Source organism: Oculina patagonica, chromosome 5 (genome assembly GCF_052425735.1).
Source record: "Oculina patagonica isolate OP01 chromosome 5, crgOcupat, whole genome shotgun sequence".
NCBI classification, from domain to species: domain Eukaryota; kingdom Metazoa; phylum Cnidaria; class Anthozoa; order Scleractinia; family Oculinidae; genus Oculina; species Oculina patagonica.
In genome coordinates, this window is record NC_135762.1 from 8,557,541 (window position 1) to 8,573,383 (window position 15,843).

At 40.8% G+C, this 15,843-nt stretch overlaps 2 protein-coding genes across 2 annotated transcripts in view; both read left to right on the plus strand.

Moving 5' to 3' along the window:
• The window catches only part of LOC144655349 (sushi, von Willebrand factor type A, EGF and pentraxin domain-containing protein 1-like), a 39,658-nt gene extending 36,240 nt beyond the window's left edge, over positions 1 to 3,418 (plus strand). Inside the window, 3 exon segments of the mRNA XM_078515587.1 lie at positions 762 to 1,097; positions 1,876 to 2,062; positions 3,073 to 3,418. Coding sequence (XP_078371713.1) covers positions 762 to 1,097; positions 1,876 to 2,062; positions 3,073 to 3,259 — 710 coding nt within the window. The 3' untranslated portion in view covers positions 3,260 to 3,418.
• Positions 3,419 to 7,517: 4,099 nt separating this feature from the next.
• On the plus strand, positions 7,518 to 12,815 carry LOC144654969 (uncharacterized). The gene has a single exon (XM_078515197.1). The coding sequence runs from the start codon at positions 7,518 to 7,520 to the stop codon at positions 12,813 to 12,815; it is 5,298 nt and encodes a 1,765-aa protein (XP_078371323.1).
• The last annotated feature ends 3,028 nt before the right edge of the window (positions 12,816 to 15,843 follow it).

The window sequence follows — 15,843 nt, forward strand, 5'->3', positions numbered from 1 at the left end:
GTGAAGGGAACTTGATTGCAACTAAAACAAACATGAAATGAATGAAGTGATCCTCGCAGTGTGTAAGCAATTTAAGCAATTGCATTTTTCTAGCCTGAAAAAAATTTTCAAGGCTACAATTAACGGGATTTGAACCCGGTTAAATCCCGTTAAAATGATTTTTTTTCATGAAGATTAAAGAATAGCGGTGCGTTGCTCTTTACTAACTGAGCTATAAAGCCTTGATACGTTGGGAGCAGGTCAATCGTAGGTTCTAATGTCCCGCAAGTGGAGTAGATGATATAGCGAATATATGTAAGACATTAGTGAACTGCAGATATATTTGGATACGTTATACACTATAAACGATTACCACAGCGTGGATACGTTTGCTGATAGATGCGCCTCAGGGACGAAAAATATTAACCAATGATGACTTACTAAACATAAATTTAACGATTTGATTGAAACCTGGTAATATTTAGTACTCACTTAACCTAAATATTGTCCACAAGTTCCATTTTGAGTTCGTCAAAGATAATCTTAAAGGAACAGAAATCTCTCAAACAGTTGCTAAATCTTTGGATCCTCATAATCACGACGGTATAAGTGTTACTACCGGTGCTATAAATTTATCTTCTGACCTCCATATTTGGAAACCCTCAGGCTTTAGGTTTGGTTTTTTGTTTATTGTATTGAAGATATTTATTCTTGGCCTCTGCTGAAGAAGCCGTGCTAAAAAAAAAGAAATTTGACACTAAGAAAAAATGTACTGTTTTCAGAAACGAGGTGTGGAGCATTCTTAACTGGCCCAAGGGGGTCAGTGTCGTCGACAAACTTCCCTAGCAATTACAACGACAACGAATATTGCACGTGGCAGATACAAGTCCCTGTGAACAAGAAAATCAGACTTGACTTCACCGAATTTATGACGGAGACTGGTAAAGATTTCTTGTTGATCTACGATACAAACCACTTCGAGAGTCCATCTATCGTGTTTGACGGAACAACCCACTTACCGCCATCATTCACTTCATCCGGGAATGTGTTGCGAGTTAGATTCATCAGTGATGAGGCAACAAACAGGAAAGGATTCAGTTTCAACTACGATCAAGTCGGTAAATAGAACCGTCAACATTTTGTCAATTTACTCTAGCTGGGTAAATTTCAATACATTATTTTATTCGAGAATGATCCTGAGGCCGCAAATTGTGCTGCTGATCATGAGCGGTTTCGTCGGCTGATACTTTCAACCTCCTATCTCGAGGAAGAGAGAACGAAGTAAATTGGGAGTTGGGTTGTTAGTTTTTTAGAGATTCAATGTCTGATAAAGGCATGTCACTAGCATACAAAGATTTCTTCCTGGCCGTGTGTCGACCTTACCACAAAAAACCAAAAGTTCAGGCAGGGCAGGCTTCCAGTATTTTTGCCACTAATTTGCTCAACATGTTTAATTAATTCGTATAAATGGGCCACAAGAAAGTCTTGGTCAAAAATATAAAACAAACAGCGGTGATAAACATTATAAAAAAATCGCATTTTACTAACTTGACGTTTCGTATCCTAAGCAACATACATTTTTAAAAGTATGACCGTTACAAATTTTTGACAACAATTTATATATTGTTATCAGTGAAAGGGGTATTTATAATGGTCATGCTTTTGAAAATTTATGTTGCTCAGCATACGAAACGTCAAGTTAGTAAAATGCGATTTTTTATAATGTTTATCACCTTTTTTTATTTTTAATCAAGTTACGATGGCCTAAAAGCAAGAGTCTATACATAAAACTTTGGTCGTACAACTGGACTTAGCCAATCCTTTTACTTCATCATATCGCCACGCTCACGTCAGGGTAAATAAGTTATAACTAACCTTTTATGTGTAATTTCTTAGACACATCCTGTGGAGGCGTGTACGAAGACGGAGGTGGCACGATCTCTTCCCCAGGCTATCCAAATGGTTACGCGGATAATCTCGACTGCGTTTGGTTGGTGTATCGCACCGTGGACATTCCCGATTTTATTTTCACTGAGTTCCAGACGGAAAATACTTATGACTACGTGAAGATCACTAGTGGAAGGTAAGGTCTAACTAACGAATTAGTCAAACGACAATGTTAAATTCGGGCTCTTCCACGAGGCATGATTGCTTGACTTTCCACAAGCCTAGAATGGTTTACCAGGCCTGAATATCTTTTCATTTTTTAAATGAATTTTAAGGATGTTGTGAAGTTTGTAATTTTGGAAACTATTGGGTTTCGTAATGTACTGGGTGGGTTCCTTTCGGATGACCCAGATCAGGATCAATGATCCAAGTTCACTTGGATCATGGTGCATCAACGGAACCGATGACTCCACCCTGAGCAAAGATTCATCGGGTCCTTTGATGCACCATGAACTTGGGGCGCGTGTTTTTACCCACAATTCTGGAATAAGATTGGTTGGTACAGAATGCTAGGAATAATTAGGAATGCCTGCATTAAAAAACGACCATTACCGTAGCCGTACACTTCTGCCAACTCTTTGTAGGACTTGCACTCTTTTCTGCTCCTTCCACTCTTGTTGTTGTTGTCTTGTGGTGTTCGCTCTTTCGGAACGAAGAAGTAAGGCACTTCCACCTGTTCTCGCAGTTTGTTGCCGACCGTGAGTAGCCATTTTCTTCATGTCGTCGCCAATCAAGCTAATTTTTATTGTATGAAATATCACTGAAAAAAGCCCGTACTTCTACTACAATGAAATTACAACCAATGTCGCAACCAGTTTTTTCTTCGGTAGGGACGTATTTGAATCCGCAGCGCTCATCTCGCTGTCCGCGATTTTGGATTTCATTCGCAGCATTCTTTTCATTCTACCCCTGTGGGCAGAATGGACGGAATGGCGTTCTGTCCATTCCGGAATAGGAATGCGTATTAGAAAAACGCACGCATTTCGCATTCTGGCCATTCTCATTCCAGAATTGTGAATAACAAAAACGCGCTCCTGGATAGTTGATCCTGATCTCGATCATTCCAAAGGAACAAACCCATTAGATCTTTGCGTCAGTGTAAAAAAAATTTGTTTGCTTGTCTTTCTGTTTGTTAACTTTTTATAGATTTGGCGAAGGCTTGTTAACAAACGGTTGGAGCGGGCACTCCATTCCTATCGGTTCCTTTTATGAAAGAGGGCAAAAATACTTGTGGATCCAATTCAAGACCAACGGAGGTAATGGTGATGGCCAATTTCATAAAGGGTGGAGCGGTTCCTACCAGAAATACTGGCCCTACGTTAACAGCAAGTAGAAGAAGAAGAAGAAGAAGAAGAAGAAGAAGAAGAAGAAGAAGAAGAAGAAGAAGAAGAGAAATTCCAGACGCATAAAAGTAGTGCCCGTTTCAGGAAAGAATGGGCTTTGCAACATTGTAGTAGATAAAATGGAAATGATACGCACACTGAAAGTGGTAATAAATAAATCATCTAGCAGAACAACTGTGTCATATTATTCTCTTTGCATGAGTTTGTCGCAGGGCTTTATAATTCATCTAAAATTTACTTATTTTTTTAGTCCATGTCCCTTTCGCACACCCTTGGAGGTCACACATCAAATCAAGGGGAAATAGGAAGATTGAGAAGTACGGAATCTTAACAAGTGTACTCGATGAGGACCCACCTTGTGTACGGGTAGGGGAGCTACGCAAGATACCACCTGTCTGGTAAGGCAATTGGACAAAATTTATTGGCCTTAAAATTTTGAGTTGAGACTGTCATATTAGGTGTGCATGAAGCTTGCTTTGCTGGACAAATAGCACAAGTGGGGGAGTGGAGAGGGGGCTATACAAACAAGACGCCATCTTTTAAGGTGGGGGAAAGGTGGGGGGGGGGGGGGTACATGAAGAGACCACATGTCTTTTTGTAGATAGGTGGGTCCTGTCTGTGTACAATAGTATTAACCATTTCCCTTAACCTGTCGTTGTTTTTTTACCCAGGTATTTTGCATTTTACTATACGTTGTCAGCTGGTAACAGGTCTAGGACAACAGAAAAAATTTAAACGGTTTTCAAAGATTTCCTGGTTCAAACTTTGCGATTTACGTTCGCACGTTATTTTTTTAAATTGTTTAATTGAATAAAACTGAATAATTTGAAAAGACTTACAATATTATGAACGCCTACAGAATAACTTTGACGTTTAAAACCTTTGAGAAAAGGTCTCCCAAAATGAACGGCCTTGCAAAAAAATATTTGAAGGATAATAAACACAATAGCCTCCAGTTGGGTTCAAAAATATGGGCTGATATTTGTCCTTGGACATTGTCTGTTCCTCAAAGATCACAGTTTTCCTCGAGTTTTGTTCTCGGAAAACTGTTCGCTTCTCGGAACAGATAATGTCCGCGGACAAATATCAGTGTATATTTTCGCGCCAAATGGAGGCATTTGTTTGTATAAGGCTCTAATAATATGCGATAGCAATATACGACACTATATTTTATTATATACGACACGATTTAAGCGAAGGTTAAATAATTCGGGTCCATAGTTCGGATCCTAGACTACCAAATATATATGAGTAGAGTAGAGTAGAGCAAAACTTTTTTTACACAGGGTAGCCCATTCAGCTCTAAGACTGGTCTCCATAGGGCCCTGTATCTTAAAAAAATAAATTACATCAAAAGTCGACTTTTTTCCCATAGTATGATCAGCCTTGTAGTATATAGAGGATATTACACGGTGGCGGGAAGATATGAATGTTATGTTTGACACTTACTATCTCATGAGTGAGCGCAGCGAACAAGTGAGATATTGTTTTTTGCCACAACAACGTAAAATTCATATCTTTGAGCCAACGTGTAATGTTCTTTTTTATTATACGGAGACCAGATAGCTGATAATGCCGATTTTATTGTGTTTCCGAATATATCGAGCCAGTTTTACACATGCCGGTGGCCTTCACGGCCCTCAAAAAAACACAAAATACAAAGCACCCGGTGCCCAGGATATCGAAACACTAACTGAAATCAATATTTCACAAAATAGTACTTGTCAACTACATTAAACTTATCGAAGTATTGAAAACATTAATAACTTTGCCTTGAATCCGATGCGGCAATGTATTGACAACCGATGGATTTCAACTACTTTTGTTTTCTTATTTGCACTATATAAGGTTTCCTTTATCGTGTTCTGGTTCTTAAGTTTATCAGAAAACTAATTCTTTTTCCAAATGCTGCTTGCTCGTCGCTTGCTAACGACAAACGGCGCAAGAAACCAAGCTTATTCAACAGAGTGGAAATTGGCGGGAATCGTGACGTCAAAGAACAAATACATGACACTCGCAAGGGTGACATACGGAAAATACTCCACTCGGGTCCCGGATGGAGTGGAGTATGAAATATACGAGTGGTTTAGTTCCCAGTAAAACACTCTCTTTCATAATAATTGTCTGTTGTAAAATTCATTTACTATTCATGAGGGTGCAAAGCAATCCTAGCACAGTATTCAGATCACATTTACACAACTGTAAACCCCTAATTAGTATTCATTAACTTTTGATACAGATCTCTGCCGAATCGCATAACAATACTTTGCATTCAATTTATTGTTTTCATTTCACAAGTAGAACTAGTGGTAACCACAGGTTAGGAAGTGCGGGCCTTGACGCACTTAGACAAGGTACTGGTAGGCAGTGCCGATAATTATAAACAAGAAGCTTGAGAAGCTTGAGAAGCTTAAAATCGGGCGCTTAATAATTAGCTATCTGTTTTGACTTGAAAGGCAGGGTACAGTACAGTAAAAATCACTGCAAAAACAGTCACTTAAACCTATTCGGGCCGGAGGGGGGGGGGGGGGGCTTTTGAGGCCCTCGCTGACTTTTGACGCTTATAACTTTTTCAAGATTCAACCAAACGCTGCCAAACTTTGCGCGTTTATCGAAAATTTATCTCGCAATAATTTGGTAGGATTAGTTATTGTGCCAGTAACTTGAAAACACCATGGCAACGTCATTTTGACAGGCTTGTTTTCCCAAATTTGAATTTTTCGTGTTTCTATTTAATAATGAAAATCTGGAATGTTTTCAAGATTGCATTATTACTTAATGACATAAATGGTCTTAATTTATAAAAATATATTTTGCACAATACAAATAAACGATTGCACTAGACGTCTAGAAAATATAAATTTGTAACACTTAGCAAAGTGCAGCCTTTTAATAAAGGCGGGGTTTTACCTGAAGACCAAGTTTTCCAACGCTTTAGGTGGCTGACGCATTTCAGTATTTTCCAGTCCTTACACTTTAATGGAACAGTATACAACTCCTAATCAGGTACTATTGTCAAGAAAATGATCACAACTTATTGACCAATGATTAGGTATTTGTTTCATACCATTACTGTAATAGAAACTGGTGAAGAATAGTAGTACTGACCCAAAGTATAAGGGCTGGAAAACACTGAAAACCATTTCAGCCGCGTTTCAAGGAATCCAAAAAAGCTTTACTTATCCCATATATATTTGTTTTGCAGTATTTTGTTAATTTTTGGACGATTTTGGGGGATGTCTGGGAGGCGATAGTTTTTCTCAAAGGATTAGTAAAATGTAGACAAATAAGAAATATTGACGATTTAATGTGATTTTAAAATTTGAATTTGAAGTTAAAAATTGGTGGACGGACACCAAACAGTCTCCTGACAACCCGGAGTGCTCTTGCGAGGGGGTCAACTGTTTGAAGGTGTTTCCATTCTTTTCTTCAATCCCTTCTTTAAATCTCTTAAAGTTCCATTCAAATTCAGGTAGAACCCCATCTTAATTTTTGTTCTTGTGAGAAAACAACAGAAGTCAAAGGTTGCGTGATATAACCAAGCATGGATTTTAATTATCCCTCCCTTTCCATCTCCTTAGCCTTTCACCCCCACCTGTCCCTCCCTTTCTACTCTCATTCAATTTAATGTTTGTTTAAATTTCCTAACCAATTCAGTATCGTACTAATCTGTGTCAAGCAATCAGATAATATCAGAAATTTGCCTTAATTTTGATCTCCCATTCCAAGACCTTGGAGTATAAACCGCTAATAAAACAAAACACACTGATAATAATTCTCTGAGGTTATACACCTTGCAGTATTAACGTACTAACAAACTTGATAACAAGCCCCATGTCGTACTAAGGAGTTTTACTGATCAACATAGAAAATGAGTTCACAATGGTTTGTTCCCAAAACGTTTTTTACTGTACAGAGGGTCTGTTTATTGACCTGTAACTTGTATACCGTATTGAAAAATTCAGAACGAACCGACTTCTGTGTTGAAAGCTTAACTTTCTAGACTAGCCGTTTTGTACTAGAGATCGGACGTGACATTGCGTGACAAGCCGAACGTTCTAGATAAGTCGTTTTGTATTGTTTTGTAGCCCGGATGTGACATTGCACGAATTGTTGTACCCCCCTCTAGGGGTTGTAGAAACATGTGCTCGAAGAATAAATATGGAGTCCAAACATGGTGACCCGCGACGTGTTTAATCGCTAGCCTCGAGTGTTGTTTACTTTCGTCTGTCGCCAACACCGATCGAAATGAAGACGAAACAAATTGATCAGCTGAGGAGAGCCCGCACTGGGTTGAGAGGCTGGATGAAAAGGGATTTCGACGCTGTTAGAAACATGATTGAGTCCGACTTGCCTGAAGTTACTCGAGTGGAGGAAAAACTCGATTCGATTGTTGCGAGATTGCAGAAAGCCGAGGATCTGCAGATGGAAATCGAGAAGCTCTTGGACGATGACACTCAAGTAGGAGATGAAGTGGAAGCTCAAGGACCATGGTTCGATATGGTAAGAGAACGAATTCATGATGTAAAATTATGGTTAAAGAACAGCCAAAAGCAAAATGAAAGTGCGAAGCTTGAACCCATTGCTCCATCACCAAAACATACGTCAAGTACGCCTAAAATTAAGTTGCCAAAGACTGACCTTAGGAAATTCTCGGGCGATGTGTTGGACTGGCCAGAATTTTGGGACATTTTCAGAGTAGCAATACATGATAACGTTGAAATACCTACCGTGCAGAAGTTTGTTTACTTAAAGTCCCTGCTATCTAACGAAGCCGCAGGATACATTGCAAACATCAAAACTGAAGAGGCAAACTATGAAGTCGCTGTACAACGCCTGACATCACGCTATGGCAAGGATGAAGTGCAAAAAAATCGCCTAATGACTAAACTAGCAGACATGAAACCACTTGAACAATCCAATAAAGCTATGAGAGATGCATTGGATGAGCTTTGTGCAACTGTGCGAGCGCTTGAAGTACAAGGAGTTACTACTGAACAATATGGATCCCTTTTGATGCCTTTGATCGAATCAAAACTTCCCAAGGATTGGAGATTGGTGTGGGCCCGAGAAAAAGCTGGCTTATCAAAGGAAGATGTGACATTTTCGAAGCTGCTGAAATTTTTGGAACAGGAACTGGAAATCCGAGAGAGTGCTGACCAGCCTGTTGAGGTAGAACAGCACCAGTCTATCGAAAAAGAAAAAACTTTGTTGCCAACTGCATCTGGTTTAATGGCTAAATCTGTAACCTGTACCTTTTGCAAGGGTCCACATAGTCCAAAACAGTGCTCTGTACCTATGTCGGTTGATGATCGCTTTAAGAAAGTGAAAGAAATAAGGGCTTGCTTTCGTTGTGCTCGACGTGGACACCGGATGGCCGCATGTGGGTTTCGAAAACCATGCCCGTGTGGGAGAGGATCCCATATCCCTCAGCTATGCAAGACTGGTGGAGTGAAAATTCCAGAAGTTCAAAACCCCACTCCAAGTACCAGTAACCCACCAAACCACCCAAGTTGGAATCCTGCTGCCCCTCCTTATACACCAGCTAACCAGAGTCATTTGCCACCGTCGTCTCAACCTCCAAACGCTGCTGTAATGTCTTCCGCTAAGAATGCTGACATCAAAACTGCTGGCGTGATGATGAGAACTGTGTGTGTTGTTATTGGGGATGTGGCTGTAAGAGCACTGTGTGACACTGGGGCCACTTTTACAATGATGTCTTCATTTTTGGCTGCAAATGTACCAAAGAGAGTTGTGGGCAAACGTCATTTGCGGATTGAGACACTTGGAGATGTGCTGGAAGGCGAATTCGATGTTGTTGAGGTGACTGCAAGAGGAGTAAATCTTCCAAATACCTTTACCTTCCAAGCTGTAGTGATGGATGAGTTGTCTGGTGTCTTTGAGAGGGTGGAGCCTGAGTCCTATCGAGCCCTTCAAGAGGTTGTTAGTGGTTGTCCAGTCCTTGCTGATCTTGCTGGCCCTGGTACAGATAGCATTGGTATTGTGTTTGGCGAAGATTGCTATGACACCATTGTCCAAGGTATGACAGTTAAATTGAGGAACGGCCTCAAAGGAACACCAACAATTTTTGGGTGGGTCCTTCATGGTGGAAGTGGATCCATTCCATTTGCGGGTGTGGCTGCCAGAGCTCATGTCCACGCATTTCGAGCCTCTGTTCATGAACAACTTCAGAACTTTTGGACTTTGGACCACCTTGGTGTTGCACAGGAGGAGGTGTTGGAACGAGACCTTGAGCAGGAGGTAAAGAATGCTATCCAACGCGATGAATCTGGGAAGTATGTTGTGTCGTGGCCTTGGAAACCTCAAGCCCTAAAGCATTTAGCACTCAACAAGGCCCTTTGTGAAACAAGGCTTCGTCGCATGGTGAGAAAGTTGACGCCTGAAGAGTACACAGCATATGACACTCAGTTAAAAACACTCCTAGAAGAGGGTCACATTGAGCTGCTACCAAAAGCCTGCATTCCTCAGTCCTATCTTCCACATCGAGGAGTTGTTAAGCCTGATCGAGAGACAACTAAACTGCGTATTGTACACGATGCCTCAGCTAAGTCTGAAGGAGGCCTTTCTCTTAACGATGCCCTTGAGAAAGGACCAAACCTTTTACCGCTGTTGTGGGGCATACTTCTCCGTTTCAGAGTTGGCAAAGTTGGTGTTGTTGGTAATCTTGAAAAGGCATTTCTCCAGCTGTCGCTTCGTGAGGAAGACCGAAATGTTTGTTGCTTCTTGTGGCTCAACCTGCAAGGGGAGATCGAGGTGTACAGATACAAGAAGGTTTTCTTTGGTGCCAAATCCTCACCATTTCTGCTGCAAGTAGTCCTAAAACAGCATTTAGAGGGTTTCATCGGTGAATCAGAAATGGCTTCCCAACTTCTTCGCAACCTTTACATGGATGATCCGGTGAACTCAATGGAGAACACTGAGAAAGCAAGGGAGTTCTGGCATGAAGCAGTGCGTATCTTTAAAGATGGTGGCTTTAACCTGCGGAAATTTCGATCCAACGATGAAAATCTGCTCCATGAGTTTTCAGACAGCCAAGTGCAGCAACTCCACAAAGTACTTGGGGTTAGTTGGGACTTAAAATCTGATGAACTTCTTCCACTTGTTGATCTGGAAGATATGGTACCCAAGAAACTTACAAAGCGAGAAGTGTTGTCCTGCCTGTCTAAGATTTACGACCCATGTGGGCTAGTGAGCCCTGCTGTCACTCCATTGAAGATTATTGTCCAAGACTGTTGGAAAGAGAAACTTGGATGGGATGAGGAAGTTTACCCGGATTTGCGAAGGCGTATCGAAGAGGTATTGAAAGGGTTCTCAGGAGGAAACCATCTGAGAGTAAACCGATGGTTGGGAATAACTCCCTCTCAATGCAAGTACACAAAACTGTCACTTCATGTTTTCTGTGATGCCTCCTCCAGAGCCTATGCTGCGGCAGCCTACATTCGTGTTGCAGACACAAATGGAGACGTAACAGTGAATCTTGTTGCTTCGAAATGTAGACTTGCCCCACCGAACGGAGACACGATACCTCGCCTAGAACTTCTTGGTGCCTTACTAGGAGCTCGACTTCTGAATTCACTGAGACTGGAGTACAGCGGTGTCCTTAAGATTGATGATGAATTCCTTTGGACAGATTCCAGTGTTGCTCTCTCGTGGATAAGTCAAGGACCGCGCGTGGGTGGAGTGTTTGTAGCTAACCGCGTGGAAGAGATTACTGCTGTTGGTGGAGTGTGGTCGTGGGTTCCAACAGATGAAAATCCTGCGGACTTACCTACTCGGGGTATGACGGTAGCTCAGTTGTCTGGCGCGAAGATTTGGTGGAGCGGCCCGGAATGGTTGAAACGACCTGAGGCAGAATGGCCGAAGCATCCAAAGAATGACACAGATACTGCATTACTGATGATGGCCGTAGCTGACAATCAAGAACCCAAATATGTGGAGGAAATTGTTGACCCAACCCGAACGAGCAAGTACCTTCGCACTTTGAGAAGTGTTGCCTGGATGCTACATTGGCGCAAGTCTCCTAAAAACACCCAAACTATGCTGACCTCAGAAGAGTTGCAATATGCCAAAATGGTCGTCCTGAAACAAGTGCAAAGAAAGTTTTTCTGGAGGGAGTTAGAGTCACTGGAAAATGGCCAACCAGTTTACCGCCAGTCTAGTCTGCAGTCCTTACACCCGTTCTTGGAAGGAGGATTAATCAGGATGGGGGGCCGATTGCAACAAGTGGAAGCGACCTTTGAGGAACTCCATCCAGTGCTAGTTAAGAAGTGTGGTGTTGTCAACCAATTGGTGCTTCATGTTCACGAACAAATGCAACATGCTGGTACTGCGACAGTTATTTCAGAACTGAGACGCCAAGGACTTTGGATCCTGCGCTCTAAGAAATCAGTCTCATCTGTGATACGGAAGTGCAGGAAATGTAGCAGGTTCTTGGCGGCTCCTGCATCTGAACAGACACCTCCTCTACCTAGGTGTCGTGTAACTTGCAAGCGTCCCTTTGAAACTACTGGCATGGATCTAGGAGGACCGTTATACCTGAAGGATAACAGCAAGGTCTGGTTCGTAGTATTTACCTGCATGTCAGTTAGAGCCATTCATTTGGAACTTGTGACGTCGTTGTCTGTAGAAGCGTTGACTCAGGCACTGCAGAGATTTATGAACAGAAGAGGTGTCCCTCAGTTGTGCATAAGTGATCATGGATCAAACTTTGTGGCGGCAGCTAAGTGGGTTAAAGAGAAGAATCTTGACATGAAGTGGCAATTTGTGGTGGAACGCGGACCTTGGTGGGGAGGAGCCTGGGAGAGGTTAGTGGGCATTGTTAAAGGCCTGCTACGTCGTTCGTTGGGCCATGATGTGCTTTCCTGGGAGGAATTAGTAACCGCTCTAACCGAGGTGGAGAAAGTCATCAACCGCCGGCCTATCACTTACTTGTGGGAGTCGAGCGATCCTGGTGGTGGTGTTCCTATCCCTTTGTGTCCTGAACAGTTCCTGTTGCCACCGCGAGAAGACTTCAAAGAAGAAGAAAGAGAACTGAACATCTCAGATGAATTTCAACGGAGAAAAAAGTGGCTTTCCTCCATGAATGACATCTGGAAGAAAGAATACCTACATCAAGTGCTGGGTTCACAGGGGGAAGTTTGGAAGACATTGCCTAATCCTTTAAAAGAAGGAGAAGTTGTCCTTGTAGCTGATGACAGAGAAAAGCGTCTAAATTGGAAGATGGGGGTTGTCCGGCAGCTGATTGTTGGCAGAGATGGAAGGTGCCGTGCTGCGACTGTCCAGGTGAAGTCGGGATTGCTAAACCGACCAATTCGCAAACTGTACAAATTGGAGCTCTGTGCTGAATCTGACAATCTCCCGCCCATTACAAGCTCACCAGAGAGTACTGAAAGAGATAATGGGATTTTAGACAGCGAGGCCGAGACGATGGAGGATGTTGATGAAGAAGCTGAACCTGAAGTCACCCTTCCACAGAGGACTCGGAGAGGGAGAGAGATTGTTCGTCCAAGTCGCTATAAGGACTGACTAAGTCGCTATTAGGACTGACTAAGTTGCTTTAAGGACTGATTAAGTCGCAACATGCTACCGCAAGTTGCGAGGTGGAGGATGTTGAAAGCTTAACTTTCTAGACTAGCCGTTTTGTACTAGAGATCGGACGTGACATTGCGTGACAAGCCGAACGTTCTAGATAAGTCGTTTTGTATTGTTTTGTAGCCCGGATGTGACATTGCACGAATTGTTGTACCCCCCTCTAGGGGTTGTAGAAACATGTGCTCGAAGAATAAATATGGAGTCCAAACATTCTGCCCGCTACCATACAGCCGTTTACTGGCAGTCTTTGAAAATCCTCAATTTCGTCAAAATGAACCAAAATAAAGTTTTAAAATTTCCTTTATCAATATGGTTCTTATCTTTTTATTCAATTCTATAAACTGCTTTTATGCAGTACTGTCCACAAAGATTTCAATTTCCTCAAAGTTTCGGGACAAATGGATACAAAATATTTCGTGCAGAATGTAATTTGATTAAGCGAATGTTTTCACGTCTATAAATACTTCAAGCAGTGAATGAAAAACCGTTTTGTTTTCATCGATGAGAACCACTTCCAAATAGTTATGCATAAAAAATAACAATCAGATCAGAATACAATAATTATTAATGTAAGGTCTGACGCTATTATGTCTCGGCAGAGATACTTCTTTTTTGCAAGTTCAAATGTATGCAAATTTCGTGTGAAATGTAATTCGATTTCATTGTCTTGTTTACAAACTCATTCTCAAGAAAGTTGTATTTTCGTGAATTAAACCAATTGGCCTGTTTTGTTTTCCTGATCATGTTTGTCTGTGATTTTTACCAAACATGTGGTCTTTTTTTCGGAACTTTAAGTTGTACAAAAATTCCTATTTTAAACACAGATGTCACTTCCGGAATTTCTCATCTAAAATTCAATTGGTATTTAATTATAATTATTCGAAGTTTTCATTTTCAAGTCATCTTTTTATTCGATAGCTTAACTGATCTCGTAAAAAATTCATTCAAGTTCACACCAAAACTGTACACTGCCAATGTTTTGCTGATGTCTTGAGAAGTGTCTTACTAACGTCACTAGTCAAATCTAAAATATATCCAAACCAAGTTGTGCAAACATTCTAATCTTTGTGACAGGCGACTTTGACGCCCAACTGTGCGGAAATGAAAATCGACATACTTCTTGCTAAATATATAAAAAATAGTTTTAAAGTGGAGTCCGCCTCAAAAAAATGTACCGCCAGATCACACTGCTATTTGTAGAAACCTGCAAAGCGTCTAGTTTCAAAAGTTTCCCACAAAAACATTGCGTGACATGAATGACGTTACCCCTTTTATTTACAAAAATAGCTTCAACTTGTCAAAGCAACTACAGTTTCACAATGGTGATTATTAGTACTTTACCCCTTAAGCTTTTTCCTCTGTCCTCCCGCCGAAGCAAAGAAGAGAACCAGATTGCAGATTAGCCCAAAAGTCGACCCAGTATTCCTACAACGATTTACTGTCAAAACTGAAATGAAACCGATTGGTCCAGGCTATCCCCGTAATTTTTAGCCGACAGGAGACTATCGTCTAGGACGACCAAAGGGTAAACTATAAATCGGCCACGCCCGATTAACAAAACATGCCGTTATGACGCCGGAAATCCAGCTCACGCATACTATACCCCGTGACTCACGCAAACCTCCGACTTACGTGCTACTACAGTCATTCCTTTCTAAACATTTTTTTTGACCACCACCGTACCTTTCTACCCAAAAAACTCATGAAACCGCCCGGTTTTAACCTGTTTTAACCTTTCAAAAATTAGAGCGTTCGAAACTAAATAAGATCCGTAATCACAAACAACATACAGCCGTTTACCAGCACTCTTTAAAACTCCTGAAACCCTTCAAAATCAGGCAAAATAAATCTTTGAAATAACCTTTATCGATGTTTCTTATTTTTTATTCAGTTCTATAAAATGCCTTTCATACACTACTGTCAAACAAAAATTTCAATTTCCTCAAAGTTTCAAGACAAAAGAATAACAAATATTTCGTGCACAATGTAATTTGATTAAGCCAATATTATCACGTCTAAAAATACTTCAAGCAATTCAGTGAAAACCCGTTTTTTTTTTCGTATAAACGAAAACCACTTTCGAATAATCAATACATGAAAATAACAATAAGATCAAAAGGAAGAAAGGAACCTTTCTAATTATTTGAAGACTTTCAAAGCCGTGATATTATGCATCCAATCCGCGATAAAATTTAATTACAACAAAATCCAAGTTCTCATTTTGAAGTCCATTTTTTTCAGTTGATACCTTTATCCAACTTGTGAAAAATTCCATTCAAGTTCCTATTAATACTGTACATTCCCAATGTTTTGCTCAGGTCTTCAGAAGCGTCTTACTAACCAAATCTAAAATAATTCCAAAACATGCTGTACAAACATTCTACTCTTTGTGACAAACGACTTGACGACCAATTGTTCAGAAATGAAAATCGACACAGTTCTTGCTAAATAAAAAAAAAGTTTTACGGCGGAGTCAGGCTCAAAAAATATACCGCAAGATCACACCCCCATTCATAGTCAGAAACCAGCAAACCATCTAGTTTGCTAAAAAAAAACACTGCGTGACATCAATGACGTTACCTTTTTCATTTACAAAAATAACTTTAACTTGTCAAAGTAAGTGCAATTTCACAATGATGAATATCAGTACAGTATGGGGCCCAGTTCTCGGCCGGGTCCAGTTCTCGGCCACTTTGTGTTTAACGCGTTTTTTCACACTCCAGTTGAATTAAAAGAAAAAGGTATTTCCTTCAAACGATAGACTGATTCATGTGCTTTAAGTATCTTGAGTTTGATCGTTCAATTCGATATAGAAAGCTCACACGTCGAGTTTACGCGGAGGTAGGTGAATTTGCATTCCCGAAAAATTTGTTTGTTTACGGCTCCTTAAAATTCATGGATGTAGTTAAATTCGTATTTTATCCAAAAGCCCCCACCATACGAGCTAATTTTTGGCATGTGA